The following is a 21691-nucleotide window of genomic DNA, read 5'->3' as shown; positions in this document are numbered from 1 at the left end:
CCATCCACTGCATCTAATTGGCCAACAATTCCTCGAGACTCTGCCTTGGAGGCACAGTAAGATCTGCTCTTCTTTGCTCATCATCATTTGCTTCTGCTTTAGTTTCTGTCTTCAGTGTGAATTAGCTGTGACCCACCTCCATATCTAAGCAGATGGGTCCTTCTAGGATGTCATCTCAACTCTTCACTCAATGCCTAAGATCTTTGCTAGTTCCCATAGCTCTCTGGACAATGTTCAGACTCCTTGGTTTAGTGCAAAGGCCTTCCAGGATGCAGCCTATTTCTTTACCTTGCCTTTTCAGCCTTTCCCGGGGCCTGTGTTATACTCAACAGTGTAGACTTTGCCCATTTTGTAATAGGGGATTTTTTGCTATTGATTTGTAGGTGTTCTCTACACATTCTGGGCTCAAATCTTTTACCAGAGATAGGATTTGCAAATATTTTCTTGAATAAATGTATCTTCATTTGCTTCCTGAGTTTGAACCATTCCTAGAGATTTTAAACGTTTATTTTAAGTTTTTCTTAAAGATTTTATTTATCCATGTGTTTTAGAGCCAGAATGTACACATGCATACATGGGAGGGAGGGGCAAAAGGAGAGAGAGAGCAAGAGAGAATCTGAAGCCAACTCCATGCTGAGCCCAGAGCCAGTGGCAGGGCTTAATCCCATGACCCTGAAATCACAACCCGAGCCGAAACCAAGAGTCAGACACTACCACTGAGCCACCCCGGAGTCCCTAAATGTTTATTTTATTTAAAAAATAGTTGTCATTTCTTGTGGTTGTTTCCTCAAGGAGTGGGTCCACAGAGCTTCTCATGCCAACACTGTGGGAGTGGATCTTCCCATAATGCTAATTTTAATTTCAATTTCCTCAATAACTAATGATGTTGAACCCTTTTCCAAAGGATTACTCAGAGGTATGCTCTTTTGTTGTTGTTGAGTTGTTTGATTTTTATATTATTGATTACCAGGAGTTCTTTAAAGAGTCTGGAAACAAGTATAATGTTGAATATATATATATATATATATATGCAATTGCAGTATTTTCTTCTAGTCTGTGGCTTCTTGTACTTTCTGAATGGTGCCTTTTAATTGACAGACTCTTAATTTAATCAAGCTCGAGTCCAAAATCTCTCTTTAATAGTTAGTGCTTTTGTGTATCATATTTAAGAATTATTTTCCTGCCAAAAGGTCATGAAAATTTTCTTAAATATTTTCTTCTAGAAACCTTTTTTTAAAATTTAATTCTATGATCCTTCTTGAATTTTTCTTTGCATATGATGTAAGGTAAGATTTTTTTTTCTCCCATATGGATCCAATTGAACAAAGCAACATTCGTTTAAAAGACCATCTTTTTCCTACTGAATTATACCTTTATCATAAATCAAGTGATCATTTATGCATGGGTCTCTTTCTGTACTCTCTATTCTGTTCTATGGATCTATATAGTTATCCTTGAGCTCAGGTCACTCTGTCTTAATTAGTGTTGCTCTCTGATAAAGCTTAAAAATCTGATCATCTAAGTCTTACAAGTTTGTTTTTAAGATTTCCTCGGCTATTCTGCTGCTTTCACATTTTCATGTAAATGCTTGTCCATTTACACACACACACATACACACACACACATGCCTGTTGGGATTTTGATTGAACTGAGTTGACTTTGTAGATCAATAAGGAGAGTTTTGACATTTGAATCATAGTCCATCTTCTGGTCCATGGACATGGTATATTTCTCCATTTACTTACGTCTTCTTTAACTAGTCTCAGTAATACTTTGTGGCTTTTAATGCCTTGCACACCTTTTATTAGATTTATTTCTAGAGATTTCATTGTTTTTCTTATTATTATAAATAGTAGTGTTTTTAAATTTTTATTTTTCAGTCGATTTTGCTAGAATGTAGAAATACAATTTGTTTTCATAATGCAGCAACCATGCCCAATTTACATGTTTATCCTAATGATAGATTCTTTAGGATTTTCTATGTGTACAATTATTCTGAATTTTATTTCTGCCACTATCATGAATATCTTTCTTCTTCAATTATTTCTTTCACAGTAGACCTATACTTTTTTATGCTCAATTAACACGTTGATCATTTCCTTGTTGATGTACATTTTTTTTTGATGGTCAGACAAGCAAACAAAAACACTAAACTGTGGTTCATTGAAGTTATTGGGCACTTTGTTGCCATATCCAACATATCCTATCCTTGAATCCAGGATAGGACAATATTAGTGAGTAAAGCAAAGAATGACTCAGACAAAATTTGTTTAATTCAATCACGAACTTCCCATATACATCAAAGCTCAAGATATCTCTTTTCTGGCTTGTGTATCCTGGTTCCTATGTTATCTTTCTTTCTTTTTGTTTAAGACTTTATTTATTTATTTATTTATTACTTATTTTTGAGAGAGAGAGAGATAGTGAGAGGGCGCATGAGCAGGGAGGAGAGGGAGAAACAAGATCCCTGTGAGCAGAGAGCAAGGACCCTGACGTGGGGTTTGATTCCAGAACCCTGAGATCATGACCTGAGCCAAAAGCAGACTGAGCCACCCTGGCAGCCATGTTATCATTCTTAAAGTATTTCCCATGAAGTTTATCTTTAGTCACAGATTTATCTGCCAATTCTATGAAAAATTTATATTTTCTCACTACATTCTCTCCCTTCCTGCAATGCAATACTGATTAGCTACTTTCTCTACTATGTGTTAATATTAACAAGAAGTTCAACTTCTGTAGTCCTTTCCACAGTTACATAATTCCTTAGAGCCACTAATTATTTTCTTATTAAGGCCAAAGGATTTGATTACTCTAGTCCTTTCATATAATAATTACATTGTGATGGCTTGATAGCCTTGTATGTAAACTCTTTGAATATCAAGTTGGAGGAAATATTTTGCAACATGTTATCAAGAAAATCCAGGTGACATCATTTTTACAGTAGACTTTGGCTTAGTTCTGGTTTAAAAATTACTCTCGTGAAGAATTGCAAAACGTATATATGTATGTATGTGTGTATATATATATGTATACATATAAATATACCTCTAACTAGCTCAGTAATTCTAAGATCATTCTGCCACTGAGTGAGCTAGAATTAACATCAAGGACGTTACTTGTTCTGTTCCTTGTGTAAAGTTAGTGTTTAGTAAATACTTTTTGATTCATTTGATGAAAGATGTCATTCCAGAACCAGTCAAGTGTTCTTCATAAATTCAAGGGGATTCTCTTTTCTACTATGTCTTCAGAAGAACTTCTAAACTCCCTGGATTTTTTCAGTGCAAGAGAAGATGATGTATTTTTGGTGTCCTACCCAAAATCTGGTAATGTTTATTTTAATATATTTTTAAGTGTATAAGTACATTTTAAAATGCATGAAATATAAGAAATAAGAAGTATAATATACTACTAATTATGAATATGATAGTATAATAATATAATATACTACTATATAGAAATATAACAATATTTACAAAACATTTATTTTTTAGAATCATTATCAATAGGAAATTTAAGTATACTAAATGCTTATTTTAATGAAAATGTTTGACATTAGAGAGCTGAAAACTGTGTTTTGAGAAAATTCAACTGGAGGATTTAGAGCTTTTATTATAGTCTTGTTTCTCATTTATTCATTAAAGTATACATATATATATAATAGCATATATAATAAGTATATATACATGGTATATATAATAAGCATAATATCTGTAACATTGTAAAGTTCTCTTCATACTTGTTCCAGGCATGGTGATAAACAGTATATGTTCATTTCATACTTAATGATTGATTTATAAATGAATAATTTTTTTCCTGGGGTAATAAAAATACCATAGTATTTTTAGTACCAAGTGATTTGAGAAAGAGAGAGAGGCAGAGGGGGAGAGGCAGTAGGAGAGGGAAAGGTAGCAGGAGAGGGAGAGGCAAACAACCCACTGATGCAGAGCTTGTTACAAAGCTCTGAGTGGGGCTTGATCCCAAAATCTTGAGATCATGACCTGAGCTGTAGGCAGACGCTTAAGCGACTGAGCCACCCAGGCTCCCCTCAGTGTTCAATTTTATGCCTTCTTAGCCAAAGTTTATTTCCACATATAGTTACATACCCATGAAAGGACCATTATGAATACTGTCATCCTAGGGATAATCTAAATTAATTATGTATTATTTTTAATTTTGAGAAATGGACAGATTATATAATATCTAATGACCTGCTGCGATTTCCAGAAGAGGGGACCTGTGTGAATGGGCATATGCCTGCTAGCAGGGTTTAGCAACTAAGAGCTTAGCCCCTTCAAATCATGGTTGCATTTTACTTCTCTTATCTGATTATCAGTCAGGCCCAAGAGGCCTTCCCCAGCAGAAGACACAGAGTTCACATAGGGCCAGAACTTCCAGCTTTTTTTTTAAAGTATAAATCATATATGTAGTTCTTTTATTGGAAAATAGTGTTGCAAATGGAAATTAAATGATAGCTTCCAGAATACCTCAGTGTTCTATGTAATAGGTCACTTTTTGAATGACTATACCTTACCCTAGGTTGATATGTTAGTTTAGAAAGTGGTTTATATTTTTAAGGTTCTTTGAGCAGGTGGCTAGTTTATAACCATATATGTAAACAACCCTATATAAAGCTTCCACTCTACATTCTGATGCCTTTGATATCACTCACCAGCTCCAGAAGTCCCCTGAATACAGCCCAAAACTGTATTCTCTCTTCTTCACCAGAATAAAGCAATAGATTTGTGAGAATAATAAGAATGTCATTACTATATTAGTCATGTTTATATGAATGTTATAAATATTTGACTTATTAACATTATAATCTAAAATAGTCTTAAATTTAAAACATATCATGCAAATGGGAGCACTGTTTAAATATTTCTTTAACTATAGATTAGTTAATATTGTAACAAATTTAGAATTGGAATTACAATGAGATAAAAGGAAAGTAGGCCTGATTTAAACTTTTTAGGAACATTGCTTTCAAATCAGCAAAGCATCCTCCCCATCTAAACTTCTACTTTCCTGTTCCAGTTCTCTATTGTCTACAACATTGGAGTTTGCTTTATGTAAACATAAAGTGATACTCCTTCCAGACTTCATGGTAGCAGAAGATTATATCCTTATGATGTCTGAATATAGCATTTGTTCACTGTTCAAATGCTTTGCTTGTACAACAACTCTGTATTGGCACACAAACCAAATTAAGAGCCAGTGTCTATCTTCCAGGGGGAAATGGAAACACAAATATAAGCAGTGGCAACTATGCTCTGGCGTGTGCTACTTGGGATGGACAGAAAGGGTAAACAATTATGCCAGGGGAGTGGGAACTCAGAGCATAGTGTATAAAAGAGCAAGATGCATGAGTTTGCAGGACCAGTGCGAACTGCGTATGGAAAGATCTGTGTATTAGAGAAGGTGCTAGAGGTGAGTTGTAGCACAGACTATTTCAAGCTGAGGAAATAGCATAGACGGTGCTCAGTCTCTTCAAGATCTTTCAAGTGTGATTCTTCCTGTAAAAAGAATTAATGTCTCAAGCATTTCAACTGGTGTCTCTGGTTTCAATGGGTGTCAAGAGGTAATAATAACTATTTATAACAAAATTAATGCATTCCTTGCTATTATAAACTCATGCTAATTTTCTATATTTATGTCATTAAGACTTTCATTTACTTATTTTTTTAATAGTTTCATTTAATTTAAAAAATGCTTTTTGTCTCATTTTTGTGTCAAGGCACTCACTGGATTGCAGAGGTCATTGGGAACATTCCCAATGCTCGAATGAGTCTTACATCTCCCATTGAGTTGGGAGACATTTCCAAATTTGATGAGCTAAAAATGAACTCTAAGAGAAGAGTTATTCCCACACATTTGAGCTACAACATGCTACCAGTGAATATTAAACAAAAGCAATGCAAGGTGAGTTCAGTGGTTAAGAACAAAGATTTGGGAGGATCAGAAAACTGGGCTTGGGTTCTTGCTCTGCCACTCTCAAGCTGTGTGACCTTGGAAAATTGCTAATATTCTCTGAGCCTTGGTTTCCTCATTTGACACAGAAACAACAGTATCCATTGCATATAATGTGGCAAAGATTAAATAAGATAATGAATATATAGGTGCCTCAGTATCTAGCACATAAAAACGATTTAATAATCTTTTAGTAATGAAAGAAATATGAATGCAACATTGGCTGTCACCCATAATTACACTAGACAATGTCTTATTCTAGTCTGTGAATCTGGTTTTTGCCTTTTGCTTTAAATATTGATGTCAAGGGAAAGAAAAGTTGCCTTAATATTATTTTATCTATCCTTTTTGCAAGGGATTATATAGGAAAAGAATAAAAAATAAATTGTGTATAAGACATGAAAGAATATATAACTCAGGCTCTTTTTAAGTGCACACATTATTATTATTTTAAAAGTTAATCATAATGTAAAAGAATATTTTCATATGTTTCTTACTCAAATTTATGTTCTCATGGAAAAATGTTTATGGAATAAGGTTACGGAGAAAGCATGTTTTCAATCCATATATACTTGATAATCTCAATTATTTAAAATACACATACACATGCATTAAAAAAAAAAAGCCTAAATGTAAATGTATCAACATAACGAGTGGTTTGCTATGGTATGGCATGAGGGCTGGATTTTATTTTCTTTACAGATACCTGTGTAGGAGCATTCCAAAATTCTGTTTTGATGAGAAAATGTGTATATTTGAAAAGCAAAAGCAAGATACATGTGTCCACTGTAGCAAGTTTCCAGTAATGAATCCTGTTTAAATAGTGTTAGCCGTAGTCTAAAAGTAAAAACAAAAGTAACCTACCAGTCAAGTGTGCATAAATCAAAGCAGATCTTCCTATGATTGTAACTCTAGAACCACAAGGTCTCCATGCACACCATCTAGTCCTCTTCCCAAACGAAAGTAAACACAATCAACCAGAGACAAATGTCCTAGAGTGTTACCTTTACCCCCAGCAAATCTACCAGACAGAAGAGATGAAGTCATACTAACTTGATTAGCATAAACTAACTGGATTTCACTTAACTGAGTCTTTTTATTTCAAATAAACTCAAAGAGAGAGAGAGAGAGGAGAGATTTGGGGATAAAAAGAGTCTGGTAAGCTCAATAACCCTTACTCAGGGCCACGCAACAACACTGATAACAAACAGCTGTCAGAAGTTATGCTGTGTTTTATAAACATATGACAACAAAGACAAGAGTAGATGGTTTTCCTTTCATAAGCAAAGAAACTCAAGCTCTGAAAGGTTAGGTTGCTTCTTAAAACTGCCACAGTAAAGATGGAGCCTTAAGGTACAACCCTGATGGGGAGTGAAACTCTCTGGTTGTACCTGGTTTCCCCAGATGGTGACCTGTCTTCAGTTGCTTCCTGCCTAGCCCTCAGAGCTTAGGGGCTACTGGAACCTTCCCTGCTCCAGCAGGCCTGGCAGATAGTCAGTTCCTCTTGTGATCTTTCCCTCGACCCTACTTAGCCTCCTATGTCTATTTCCTAATCTTTGTCCCCCCCACCTCCTTTTTATGGTTTCCAAACTCTCTTACATGAAATTTATGTTTTTAGCTCATTTCATGATACTTAGTTAATATTTAGGTATTTTCTCAGAGTACTATTCTGTTTTCTCTGCATATCTTTCAACCACCCTTCAGATTTCTTAGAATATTGTATGTGTGTGTTTATTGTGTATAATTGACATAAAACATTGTATTCGTTTCAGATGTACCACTTAATGGCTCAATATTAGTATATACTGTGTTAATAGTTTGTATTGCCTTAATTAGTATATATTGTACTAATAGTTTGTATCTGTGTTACTAGTTTGCATTGTCTTTCCCACTGGATAATACTGACATGTAGCTTTGGGTATTCTCCAAAGGCCCTAGGACACTCCTCTCTCCCGAATGAACAGACAAAAAACTCCAACTTCATGGCTAAGGCTTAAAAATCTGCTACTTTATCCCTTTTTATTAAGACAGTGAGTGGATTTTTAAAGGATTTTCAGAGCCTTGGGGTCCTGTGAATCTGCTCAGGATGCAGAGAGCAGTTAGAGAGAGCGTGAAATGTTGAGTTACTCCACAATTCTCTCTGGAGATGAAGAAAGGCTAATGGGGGCAGAGCCGGGGAGAGAGCTGGCTCTTCAGTTCTCTGCACAGTGGCCTTTACACCTCTCAAGTGGGGAGGACCAGGTGGACTATGAACACAGTACAGAAAGATAGTTACGTATTAAACATGACTCAATAAGCGCTTTCTTACCTACGTAATATGCGTCCACCTGAATATCGATTTAAGAGTAAGTGGAACATCTAGTACTCATGCAACATTGACCATGATCGAAGATAGTCCTACTACACTCAGCATCTCTCACTGTTTTCCGGAGGTTTTTTATATGTTCGGACTGCATGTACTCTGTACCTCCCCAGTTACAACCTTCATGACACTGCATTCCCTTACCCGACCATTTTGAGAGAGCGGGTAACATTTCTGTCTTGCACATATGTCTTAGACCTAGGACATGCCGCTCTGCTGGGTTTCTGGTAGGTACTAAACAAAAATTTATTGAATTGGATCAGATTGCAATGGCAGTGTTTGTGTTAATTAGGAGGGTGGCTCAGATTCCCTACTCTGTGGGGATTAAACTGGAGAAAATGAAATGCCAAAACATCATTCTTCCTATAAATAAGAATAGACAATTTAAAAGAAATCTTAGTGTATTCATTTATTTTATTTTTTAAAAAGATTTTATGGATTTATTCATGAGACACAGAGAGAGAGGCAGAGACACAGGCAGAGGGAGAAGCAGGTTCCCCATGGGGAGCCCGATGCAGGACTTGATCCCAGGACTCCAGGATCGCGACCTGAGCCAAAGGCAGATGCTCAACCCCTGAGCCACCCAGATGCCCCATAGTGTATTTAAATCATGTTTTATAACATTGAAATTATTTAAATTGTATCATGTTAAAATTTTTTTATATTAAAAAAGTGCTCACATCCAACAAAAGAATAGAGGGTTTCTTGTGTCTACCGCTGAAAAGATAGGACCACAGTTAGCACATAAATTGAAAAAGTGTGGTCAGTGGACTAGTAGCACTAATACCAGCCAGGAGCTGGTTAAAAATGCAGATTATGCCAGGTCTCATCCTGGACCCCCGAATCAGAATCTGCATTTTAGCAAGATTCTTGGACAACTCATTTGCACATTAGCATTAGAGAATCACTAGCCTGAGTCTGTGCTCAATAATCAGCATAAGCTGCCAACAACAAATCACTGCTTGCATAGGTAAGTCCAGTTGATTTTTTAAGGAAACATTCTGTGTGGGGGCTGTTTCCATCTAAAAATAAACTGATTTTTTTTTTAAACAGATTATCTACATCATTAGGAATCCAAAAGATACGGCCGTTTCTTTATTCCACTACTACAGAGATAACCCGAATCTCCCTGGCATTGAAACCTGGGCTTCATTTTTTGATCTTTTCCTAAGAGGAGATGGTAAATATAACAATGATTTCTATTCATCATTTGAAAGCATTTTCCAAAAGTTTAACTGGATCCTAACAGCCTACTTTCAGAAACACATTTGCATAGATTATTCTTTTACTTCTAAGCCATTTTTTCTCACTTTGTTTCTTCATAGACTTTCTTATCACCTGTGGGTAGTACTTATTGAGCTGGTTGCAATGTTTTTAAAACAAAAATTAATTCCAATCAGGCATCACTTTTTTTATATATATATGCCATTAGTCTTGTCAGTGAAATAATTATGCATTGATTGGAGTATAGCAAGATACAGTTGAAACCTGCACGGGCAGCCCAAAACATATCTTAAATATACCTAGATGGAAAACACCAACAAATGATACACATACAAATAAAACAAAATTCTCCTTCCACATCCCAAAGAGGAAAAAAAAAAATCCCCAAACAAAACAAATGAAGGAATTAGCCATCTTGACACTTGGCTTATAAAGATGAACAAAAAGCAATTTTTCCTGAAAATACTAAAATGATATATCATTTGATTGAGCTGTGCAACGGATATTGATCCTGCTTAACCGTGCATGGCCTTTGAATTTATTACTTTTTTCTCTAACTCACTGGTATCTGAAGAACTTAAACACTTAAAAACAAAACCCAAAAAGCCTGACTTCCTAAGCTTTCATTAAACAAAAATAATAAACCAAGACAATGCAGAATTTAGAAGAGGCATGATTTAGAAACATTGTGTACCCACAGGATCTTATCTCTCACTGGGTTTAAAGGTAAATCTGCTTAATTATTAGTTGCGCTATTTCACTTGTAAATTATTAAGCTTTTACTTGTTAATTTCAGAGAGGCCATAGCAAGTATAACTTTAACATGAGGATGTTGAGAACTTGCTAGCAACAAAGTTTAACACTTTCTTTTGACTTATTCCCTATGGGATAATATACTATGCTCACAATATTTCCTCTCCTTTTTTGCAAGCATTTAGTAGAGTCATAAAATTTCAGGAATGACATGTCTATTAAAGATCATCAGGTTAAAACACCCACCTGATGTTTGAATCACCTTTGCCAAGAGTTGTACAGGCTAAACTTGAACTCCTTAACTTTGACAACAGGTTCACACCCCCAGCTCCTGCCCCCAAATGACATATTCCATCTTGGTACTGCTCAGATGCTAAAAAAAAAAATCTTACTATGTAATGTAGACACTTAGCTAAGTGCTAGGCAGACACAATCTCCTATCATCCTTACTAGAACACACGAGCTAGATGTTATCCTTATTTTACAGGTGAGGAAAATGCAGATGTTGGGAGGCCAAATAACTTGTCCAGATGCATCACTCGTAAGGAGCCACAGTTTAAATTCAGGTGTCAGCTCCCAAATCTTTGCTGTTACCACTGTGGCATAACTCATCCAACAAGAAAACTGGTCCTCTGATCATGAATTCCTCCTCTACACAATAGCCTTCTAAATATTTGGAGATAGTTAGCATGCCTCACTCTGCCTCAATTCCATTTTTGGAATGAACAGAGTTTAGATACATAATTTATTAAAAAAAAAAAACCCCAGATCTTGAGTCTGCTTTTCCTCAGGAAAAGAAAAGCCACGTTTGTCTCCAATTATTATACACCGGGGTTCACTACCCCTCTCACTGCTGCATGAGCTCTAATTTGGCTACATCTCTATGGTTTTGCAGTGCCCAGAAGACAAAAAAACATCTTCTGGGTATAGTCTGACTAGGGCAGAGTAAAGTAGGCCTTTTAGTGCTCTTCTTCTGGAGATTATTTCTCTATGAATGTATCCACAGAAAGGGCAACTCAGTCCATATGCAGGGAAGCAAACTAGCTTTGTCATAGGGCATTTACCTTTGCTACCACTACATTATCTGATGTCATAGCAGAACATCTGGGAAAGGCAGTCAGTTGGAAAAAATGCTCCAGATGATTCTTTTATACTTTCTTAGGTATGTTAATAGATTTTTAATTGTAAAATGATCTGCTGTGTATTATACAATCAGGTAATCTAGCCTGGCCAAGCCCTGTCCACAGTAAGAATAGTCAGTGAATTGCTAAAACTTTTTAAAATTTAGTTAAGTGGGAACGGCATTTATGGTATTTATAAAATGAAGTTGTCTGTTCTCCTGTTAAATATATGTGACTGTATTTCAGGGATGTTCTTCAGTGGCTTTTTGAGGAGAGGATACTTTCTCTTGCCAATGACAACATGATATAGTAGAAAAACAGACTATGGAGCTAGAAGAACAGGAGTCAAGTCTTGACTAAAACTTATTCCCTGTGTGACTGTGGACAAATTGCTTGATGATTCTGAGGTTTGGATTTTGTAGGATTACTTAGGTGTTCAAATGAAGTCACGACTAAAAATTGACTATAGAAATCTACTCACTCTATTGGATGTATAGTTTCATTTTAGGGCAGAAATTTTACAAGCAGGCATTTATCTAGAAACATTATTTTACAACTGAGGCATCATGATATCCTCCAAACTGTAAAATATATATATATATGTCTTTTTCCAAACCATAAATATATACACATTATATGAGAAGACAGTACCATAAAGACATAGATAGCTACACATTCATCTTATCATTTAATTTACCTTTCAGACAGCTTCCAAATACATTTTAAGTTTTCAAATAAAACAGTAAGCTGTGTTCTGGCAACATCTTGACAGATTAATATCTCAATGAAATGAATATCTTAGTGTCATACTTTTTTCTCTGTTAGCCTCCTCTCCAGTCTTATATGAGAACTCCATATTTTCTAGGCACTTCATCTTGGAGAATTTGTGCACAGTCATCTATCATCAGAGTGCTTTCTAGAAACTAGAAATTAAAATGTTCTTTGTAACTGGATCAGAACAGGGCAGAGGGTTTGCAGAAAGTGTGGGAGGTTTGAAATAGTTGATGTGGAGAATAGAAGAGTGTGTCAGTGCAGGACAAATAGGTTTGCCAGGCAACCTTGGGATACTTGAGGCTAGAAAAATGGATTTGCAGTGGTGCCAATACAGACGTCTAAATTCCTTCAGCAGAACTCAGCAGCAATGGGCAGGAAGAAAAGAAGGTTAAGTGTTCTGATTCAATACAGAGTGTTTTTCAGGTGTTGTTGAAATAAACAGTGGGGGAGCAAGGAAGTTGAAAGTTTGGGCCAGAAAACGGTTGAGGAGATGAACAAGGGGAAGGAAAATGAAGATTAAAAAGGACACAAATGGTCCATGGGGTATTTGCAGAAGCTGTCCCTCAAAGTGTTGGTGGCAAGACTTGCCCTGTCCCCAGGGCGTTGTGATCTAAAACCAGTCTTCTGTGACTGCAGGGGGCAGATCAGAAAGTCCATTTCTGACCCAGATAAGGCTAGGAAGAGTGATATTCAAAGAACACGAGTCTTAAAGGAGCCTGGATTATTATCTAAGAGGGAGGGGTTCTGCAAGTTGATAGGAAGTGGTGAGATTGCCGCTGCATAATCCATGCCTAAAATGCATGGGTTGGTTGAGAAAGAGTGACTTCTGTTGGGGGGGGTGGTATGTTACGGGAACAAGTAATTCTGGATAACAAAGGAGGGCCATCCAGGCATCTGTTTAGGACAGGAGGTGATAGAAAATTCTGTCCTTAAGTGAAGGATGCAGAGAAAAGCCTTTCCCATAAAAGAAATATTTGAAGTCTCTGTTTTGGAAGCTATACTTTCTTTAAAACCATAGGTCTAGACAATGAGGATTCTGATTAAAAAATTAACCCAAAGTGCTATTCTGTATATTGGTAAGGAAGAGACAGGCAGCCAATTTCTTTACATTCTTTCGTCTTTTTTGGAACAAGATGGAACGTAAATTAATTAGTTAATAAGAGAATAGCTGGCTCTCAAATGATGATCAGGCTATCACCAAAAAGATTATTCCTAAAGCCATTTGGGGTATGTAGGCATGCATTTCCTCCTGAAAGACCATCGTGGGCCAAGTCCATTACAGCTAACTACCAGCTGAAACACTGTGACATGTGGCCTCTTTCCACACCCAGCCTTGCAGTCACAGAAGCCTGGGCTCCCTGACAGTCCTGAGGGCTTCCATTGCATCAGCATCTCTGGGTGGTGATATCACCCACCAGGGCTGTGCTGAGCTGCCTCTGCCGAGGGGAGGTGGTGATACAGGTGGAGACTGGGAGCATAGTCTGAAGTAACAGAGACTCGTTCACTTGATAAATTCCTAAGAGAGAAAATCCCACCAGGTGTTTGTTCCTGGGAAAAGACTGGCCTGTTCTTAGAAGGTAAACTCCCTATCACTGATAGGGTACTTAGGTCATTCTAAGATAAAGTATCTATGTAAGTCACTGAACTGGCAGTGAGAATGTTGGTAACCGAAGATGTGTCAGCCCTTTCAAACACCCGTTCTTAATGATACAGCCCTCTGGGTCCACAGGTTAGAAAACCAGGCTCTGTGATGATACCATTGCAGTGCTTGACGTCCTAGTTTTACAAATGCATCATGGTTATTTTCTTGCCCTTTACTTCCTTAGGAGCTGATGCTGTGAGAAATTGCAGTTAGTTAGGAGTTAATGATACATCAATTTATTCAAAACTTTACTGTTCAAAATTTATATGACACAATGCCTGGCAAACACTAATGGCTTCATAAATGCTTATTAAATGAATCAATAACAGATCTTCAGAAAATTGCGAGCAGAGGAGCTCTTTTATAATTTGGACATTAGCTAGTATTAGATCTGTGGATAATAGGGGTGCATGGAAAGATGTATATGTAGCATTTTAAATTACTATGTTTGATGTTTTAGATTGTCAAGCTAGTCAACTTTCTGTCATACAAGAAGTTGCTCACTTTTTCTTTCTTTCTTTTTTTTTTAAAATTTTTATTTATTTATGATAGTCACAGAGAGAGAGAGAGGCAGAGACATAGGCAGAGGGAGAGGCAGGCTCCATGCACTGGGAGCCCGACGTGGGATTCGATCCCGGGTCTCCAGGATCGCGCCCTGGGCCAAAGGCAGGCGCCAAACCGCTGCGCCACCCAGGGATCCCATCACTTTTTGTTTTTTATCATCACTGTTGATAATTTGTTTTGCATGATCATATTTTACTTTTAAGCCCCAGAGATTTTTGAGGTCTGTCAAATTAACAAAACAATAAAGAGATAATATCAACTACTGGTAAAGCCCTAACTCTGTATTTTTCAGCCTTGAACTAAGATAAATAAATAGAATTCTTTTCACTTTTCTTACCCCACCCCTTTTTGAGGAAGTTTATAGACTTTTTCTGCTAAGAACTTATAAAAAGCGTGTCACTTTGAAGGAAGAAAATAATAAATTCTCAATGTTTCTCTATTTCTCCCCTAGATCCAAAGTAGTTAGCAGAACATAATTATTGAGAAAATGGGTATCTCTGTATTTCTACTGTATTTCTACTGTCACTTCTGATGATGATAAAAAGATACTTACCAAAGAGAAAACAACACAGCCTTATTTAGAGATATAGCCATCCAATTTCATTTCACAATACTGTATTTAGAAACAGTAGTGTTTCATTTTATTTTATTTTATTTCATTTTTAAAGATTTTCTTTATTTATTCATGAGAGGCACACAGAGAGAAGCAGAGACATAAACAGAGGGAGAAGCAGGCTCTCTGAGGGGAGCCTGATGTGGGACTCAATCCTCAAACCCTGGGATCACGCCCTGGGCTGAAGGCAGAAGCTCAATCACTGAACTACCTAGGTGTCCCAAAACAGTAGTGTTTTAAAACTGAGCTCTTCTAAGGAAAACTCTTTTATTTAAATATTTTAAGATCTTATTTAATTTTTAATTATTGAATTTTATTAAACCTAATTATAAGTTCCTTCATAGATAATGAATGACACATTGTTACTGTAGAAGACAGGTATTAACATATGTAATTAACATTTTCTTTTCTTTTTTTTAAATTTTAAACCCAGTATAATTAATTTACAGTGTTATATTAGTTTCAGGTGTACACTTCTGTGATTCAACAATTCTTTTTTGTGTGTGTGTGTGTGATTCAACAATTCTTATGTAAAACTTTTTCATTCTAGAGTCTAATACATGTGTGCCTTACTTTGCCTACTTTGTTGAAGTAGGAAGAACCTTGGGAAGCCAAGCCATGATCTTGAATATTAACACAATTCATTTTTCCTTCTAGTTGTGTATGGATCCTGGTTTGATCATGTTTTAAGCTGGGAAGAACACAAAAATGATAAAAACATTCTAATTATATTCTATGAAGAAATGAAGAAAGTAAGTCCTTTCTAACATTTCAACAATCAAAATTTAAGTAAAATTAAGTTAAAACAGGAAATCAATAAATTCTATTTTCAGGGTTGAGAAAATGAATTTGGTGTTTTGATGAATTACACTTTTAAAGAATAACTTTTCTTGCTGCTCAGGATCCTTCTAAAAGCATAAAGAAAATAACTACTTTCCTCGGTATAAACGTGAATGACAGTGAAATTAATAAGATTGCTCAGAAGACGTCATTCAGTGAAATGAAAAATAATGCGGCCAAAGAAAACTGTGATCCAAATCATACCATCTGTGCCCTCACATCCAATAGGAACCTGGTATTTCGGAAAGGTAAGTCAGAAAGGGATGTGGTACTCTGCCTAGGGCTTATATTTGGAAGTAGTTCCATTTTACCATTTAAATTTCACCATCGTGCACCCTCTCTTGCACAATGGATAGCTTATTGTCATCCCTCAGTGAATATTTAACTAAACAAATTTCTTAAATTGCATTATTTCCAGACATTGAGATGTCCATGCCCAGATAGGAACCAACTGAGGGAAAGACAGCTGTCAAACAGATAGATGGAAATTATAAAGCTCCTTGAAGAATGGGCCTCAGGTCTGCAGCCTAGAATGTTTGCTAATAACTTATCCTAAATTTTGCAAATGTGCTTGCTTAGACACAACCAAATGCAGTCCTGTCCCTGCATTGAGACAGCCCCCATAGAGCATGGTGAAGAGCAGTACATGACACGTGTTTTCTTCAGAAGAGAGAAGGGAGCTGATGAGTGTGGACAGTGCACTTTCGTAAACTGATCAAATAACTGTCCCCGCAGAAGTTAGGGGTAGACAGAGTAGCTAGAAGTGTTATCTCAGGACTTTCTTCTACATGAAAACCCAGAGAGAAGGAAAAAAATCCACTACTTCCTAACATTTAACTTAGAACCAGTTTGAGCACATCCAGATATGGAATTGTGTTGAAATCCATGTGAGTTTTAGTCCAGATCCTCCCTGGATCTTACAGAACTTATAATAACAAGATTTTCTGCATTTAGATACTCAGGTATCCTACTAGAAAACACACCTTTGTTTCCATTTTTTGGCTTATCTGAATATAATTCTTCCCAAAGCAACTATTCACTAACTCATATGGATCAGATAGTGCCTTAACTTTGCAAATTACTTTGTCTTTTTTGGTGGTTCATTTTTTATTTTCTCACAGTTGCAAAACCAGGCCTGGGAGAGAGGAAGAACTCAATTCAGCAAATATTTACTAATAAACTCTTTTCTAAGAACTAAGATTCAAAAATTGAATAAAATAGTCTTGTCCCTCAGAAGATCACAATGTAAACAGTAGTAGGTGATAATAACTGTGCTAGTAGTATAAGCAAATGTGAACAGTAACATGAATATGGGAGAGAGAATTTTTTCATAGCAAAGTAAGTGGTGAGGAGATGACATAGGATCTGGGATTGCAAGCATGAGCAAGATCTTACCAGGAATATGAAAGGGAAGAAATACATTCCAGCAACAGCTAACAGCAAGAAGAAAAGCTCAAAACCACCAGGGAATCGGACTGTGCTTTTTTTTTTAGAAAGAGCAGATAGTCTCCTGTGCTAGAGGGTATATGATGCATGGAGCAGAATCAGGGAGATAAAAATTGGGGCCAGAGAACAAAAGTTCTGATGCATGTTATGAGGGGGTCTTTTTCTCCCCCTGGTCTATTTGCTGCTTTAAGAAGGGACCTGAAAATAATAGAGCAGGGTGGAAAGTTGTTTAGAAGAGGGTGACACCAGAGGCAGAAAGTCCAGTAATAGGTCATTGTAATAGTCCAGGTATGAAACATTGAGGGTCAGAACTTGGGCCTTATCAGGGAGCCACTGTTGAGTGGAACTCAGCTCAGAAGTCAATTTAGGAGCTATTGGCAGTTTATGGAATGAGGCAAAATTATTCAGGATGAGTGGGAAGGGCTAGTGGAGAAAGGATTAGAAGGGGAAACCCAAGAGATGCTAACATCAATGGGAGTGAAACAGCTGAGATGAGCCAAAAAATGAAACTACCAGAATTACAAAGAAAGCAGGGGTCAAACATGGCCCTGTATCATTCATGAATTCTGATGGTGGTTTCCATTGTGGTGGCGATGGGAGGCAGAATGCAGGGATTGAAGAGATGAGAGAGAGAAAGAAGGGAAGCAGCAAATAAGGACCCCTCTTCCAAGAAGTTCGAAAATGGAGGACAAGAACCAGATGACATGGGAGGGTCAAGAAAAAGATTAGGATGAGTGGGAGAGAGAAGATAAAGGGAAGACAGAAAGGATTGAGGAAAGGATGCATGAAGAGAGGTGAAACAAGCAAAGAGATGAGAAACAGAGATTGGGAGGGATTATGGTCAAGAGAATGATGAGAGATGAGAAAGTTCTGATGCTTCGTGGAATCCAGTGATACTCTTGATATCTTTTATCACTGTCCTTTGACATATGATTAGCAAAATCCTCAGTTTCCACCCATCTTATCCTACCAACTTGAGAAATTTTACTCTAAAGAGAAGAGAGGTAGTCTTTGGCCTGCCATACAAGTGACACTAGCAAATATTCCCAAATGAAACCATATCAATATAATTTAATCTTAGCTAATAACATTAATTCTAATGAATTTAAATTCTATCTTAAAGTAGTTTCTTTGTATAGGATCTGACAAAACCCAGAAAGTCAACAGTGAAAACATCCTCACTGATACTAGTCACAATGAGTGCCTATTGTTAAATTTGGACTATATGAAGAATTAAACACAAGGATGGGTTATTCACTTTATTCCTTCTATTGGCTGGGGGAGTGGGGTTGGGATCCATCCTCTGAAAATAATCATTTCAAATGAACTACAGAAGTCAATGATGCAGACTCCTTGGTGCAAGAGATATCCCTCACTTTATGGAGGAGAATTTATGCCTGCAGTTGGGAGCTGATATTCTAGAAACTGACAATGGTGGACATGGAGATAAGGTGACAGGCAAGGATACAGAGTAGTCCACATAAGTTTCAGAAGCCTAAGGGTCCCTATATACTAAAATTTAGGGGGGAAATTACTGAGGAACCTATTAATTTCTTAGGGCTGTGGAAAGATGTAGAGATAGGATGCATGCTGCAATATTGCTCATAACATTGAAAACCTCAAATGCACTTAATTGGCCTCTAACCAGAAACTGTTAAATGTATTAAATCACATTCATGCAGGGGTTTACTATGGAATCATGAAAACTATTGAGTGAGAATAGCTGGAACCTACTGAGCTTACAATGTGCCAGGCACGTTACTAGATTTATCTTAAACTTGACAATAGGCTCTTGAGGGTGATATTCATATTATTTACATTTTACTAAGATGCCAAGCACCTGAATAACTTGTCCAACATCATGCAACTAGTTGCTGGTAGAGTCAAGATTTGAATCCAAGCAGTCTTATTCTGCCCCCCACAACTTTCACTATAGATATAGAAGTGCTAATATGGAAAGATGGTGTGTAACTGGAGGTGAGGGGAGGGGAGGACATCATGCAAGTAACTTGGCAATGGTATTTCCACTCTCTGTTATCAATATTGTAAAATTAATCTCCCTAAAGTAAGACCAATTAAGGTGAAATAGGTGAAGGGATTAAGAGTACACTTATCATCATGAGCACTAAGTAATATATAAAATTGCTGAATCATTGCACTGTACACCTGAAATTACTATAACACTGTAAATTAATTATACTTGAATCAAAAAAAAAAGGAAGATAGAGAGACCAATTACCCAGCCCTGTGATATGTTATCAGCACAGTTATTGCTTCACAGGTGCATAGGTGGGGAAATAAGTGACATCATTATGTTCCCTTTGTCTGCTTTTATGTTTTATTTTTAAAGAGTTATTTATTTTAGAGAGAGAGAGAGAGAGAGCACAAGCAGGAAGGGTAGGGAGACGGAGAGAGAATCTCAAGCAATGAGCATGGAGCCCCACATGGGGCTTGATCCCAGAACCCTGAGATCTCAGCCTACCTGAAACCAAGAATTGGGTACTTAACGGACTGCACCACCCAGGCCTTTTAAAAACATCTATGGTTTAACTAAAGTTAGGTGAGACATTTCTTGCCTGCTAGCATAAAACCTAGGACATTTATATATTTTAATCTTCTTTTCTTTTTAAGAAATAACTTTTTAAACTGTATATATTATTATGCAACCATTACTGAGGAAATTAGAAGCAACAAGTAAGCAAATGAAGAAAAGAATAATCCCCTAGTACTTATCAACAAGAAATGATACCATTCATATTTTGTTGCAAATCTGACAGATTTTTTTTTTTTGTGAATGCTATATATTTAAATTGGTTCTTACCTGATATGTTTCCACTTTTTCCAGGAGCAGTGGGTGATTGGATAAACTACTTTACTTCAAAGCAGAGGAGAGTATTTGATGAACTATTCACAGAGAAAATGAAACACAGTGAACTAGCAAGACACTTTGAAGATAACTCTTAATATAAATGGGGAATGAAACTACCTTCCAGGGGCACCTGGGTGGCTCAGTAGGGTTAAACACCTGCCTTTGGCTCAGGTCACGACCACAGCAGTCCCTCTGGGGAGCTTGCTTCTCCCTTTCCCTCTGCCTTCCCCTGCACCACCCGCCCCCCACTCATTCTCGCTCTCTTGCACTGTTTCTCTCAAATAAATAAATAAAATATTTATTTTAAAAAATCACTTTCCATTTGATGTGATGCAGTACTTGGGGTATACATAAGTATTTTTTACCAATATGAAAAGCAGATATTTCTTAAAGTGAGAAATGGACACTTCATGAATGTGTCGGAAGTGTCATTTATGAGAGATTGTTATTAATATTTTTCGTGATAGCAAAGAATTATTAACAAAAGGAAGTATATGACTTTGAAATGGCTGAATTATATATCTGCTTTTAAGGTATTGATAAGGCAAAGAGGTTACTTCTTTCTGAGAGCATATTACCATGGGTGTTCTATAAACTTCATTAATGTACAACAAAAGCAGTGAGGGATCATCCAAAATAACAAATGTCTTAGAAGAATTTATTTTTTGCCTATTTGGACATCATGACCTCTAAACAAATGTTTTCATTTCAACATTCTTTGGTGTCTGTGTAGAAATAGTCTCCACTGACATAAAAAAATGACAAACATAATCTTACTAAGGTGGAGCACCTAATAAGTAGATAATATCAAATGATCACAACCCGGTACCTTAGTGAAAATGAAGAATGAAAGGATACTCTTTCACATTAAGGTAACACTGATATGGCATTCCAGTATTTTCTTTATCTTTATTAAAGTGAATTAAATGATATAATTTCTTATTTTCCACTTTTGAAAAGTATTATTTTACTTGAAGTGTTTATGATTTTTTTCTACTATTTTGAGTATGTATTCTTTCTCCAAGTAGCATTTTCAGGATTAATTCAATCTCTATTTTTCTCTCTCTCTTGTAATGAGTTCTGTAGCTTTAGCCTAGAAAACATTGTAATGAAATTTCAGTGACCTTAGTTCAGGATTATAACTTAAATGACAACACACCACTTATGAACATCTACATCATGTTGCTTACATCTATGCCATAATATCTAACTCAAGGCTGTCAAAGGGATGAGCTGAGTGAGTTAACTCAACCAAACACTTTGCTCTTAAACTTCAGCATATTGTGGATCTTATTTCTGGTAACAAATCTGTTGGAGTCTTTTGTACTGGGTTTATCATATCAGGAAGTATTAGATCTTCATAAATCTCCTATATATACATATTTGTTACAAATAAAATGTATTCCAGAAAGACAATCAGGTATGATCTTGGCCAACTGTTCGTCTTCATGTTGGAGCTAAAATCACACTTAACTTTCCCTGATGTAGATGTACAGAGAATGACAAAGTCATCAGA

At 36.5% G+C, this 21691-nt stretch overlaps 1 protein-coding gene and 1 long non-coding RNA gene across 2 annotated transcripts in view; one reads left to right on the top strand and one right to left on the bottom strand.

Annotated features, from left to right (window-relative positions):
• Nucleotides 1–6930, bottom strand: part of LOC121480217 — a 48618-nt gene extending 41688 nt beyond the window's left edge. Inside the window, exon 1 of the long non-coding RNA XR_005984913.1 lies at nt 6832–6930. This is a non-coding gene — a long non-coding RNA (uncharacterized LOC121480217). The remainder of the gene's footprint in view (nt 1–6831) is intronic.
• Nucleotides 1097–20489, top strand: LOC121480216 (sulfotransferase 6B1-like). The gene is made up of 6 exons (XM_041736596.1): nt 1097–3323; nt 5735–5919; nt 9383–9509; nt 15678–15772; nt 15922–16108; nt 20152–20489. The coding sequence occupies exons 1-6, from the start codon at nt 3179–3181 to the stop codon at nt 20268–20270; spliced, it is 858 nt and encodes a 285-aa protein (XP_041592530.1). The 5' UTR covers nt 1097–3178; the 3' UTR covers nt 20271–20489.
• The last annotated feature ends 1202 nt before the right edge of the window (nt 20490–21691 follow it).

Source organism: Vulpes lagopus, chromosome 21 (assembly GCF_018345385.1).
Source record: "Vulpes lagopus strain Blue_001 chromosome 21, ASM1834538v1, whole genome shotgun sequence".
Lineage (NCBI taxonomy): Eukaryota > Metazoa > Chordata > Mammalia > Carnivora > Canidae > Vulpes > Vulpes lagopus.
Note: the sequence above shows the minus strand (reverse complement) of the source record. Positions and strands in the feature narration are given on the sequence as shown.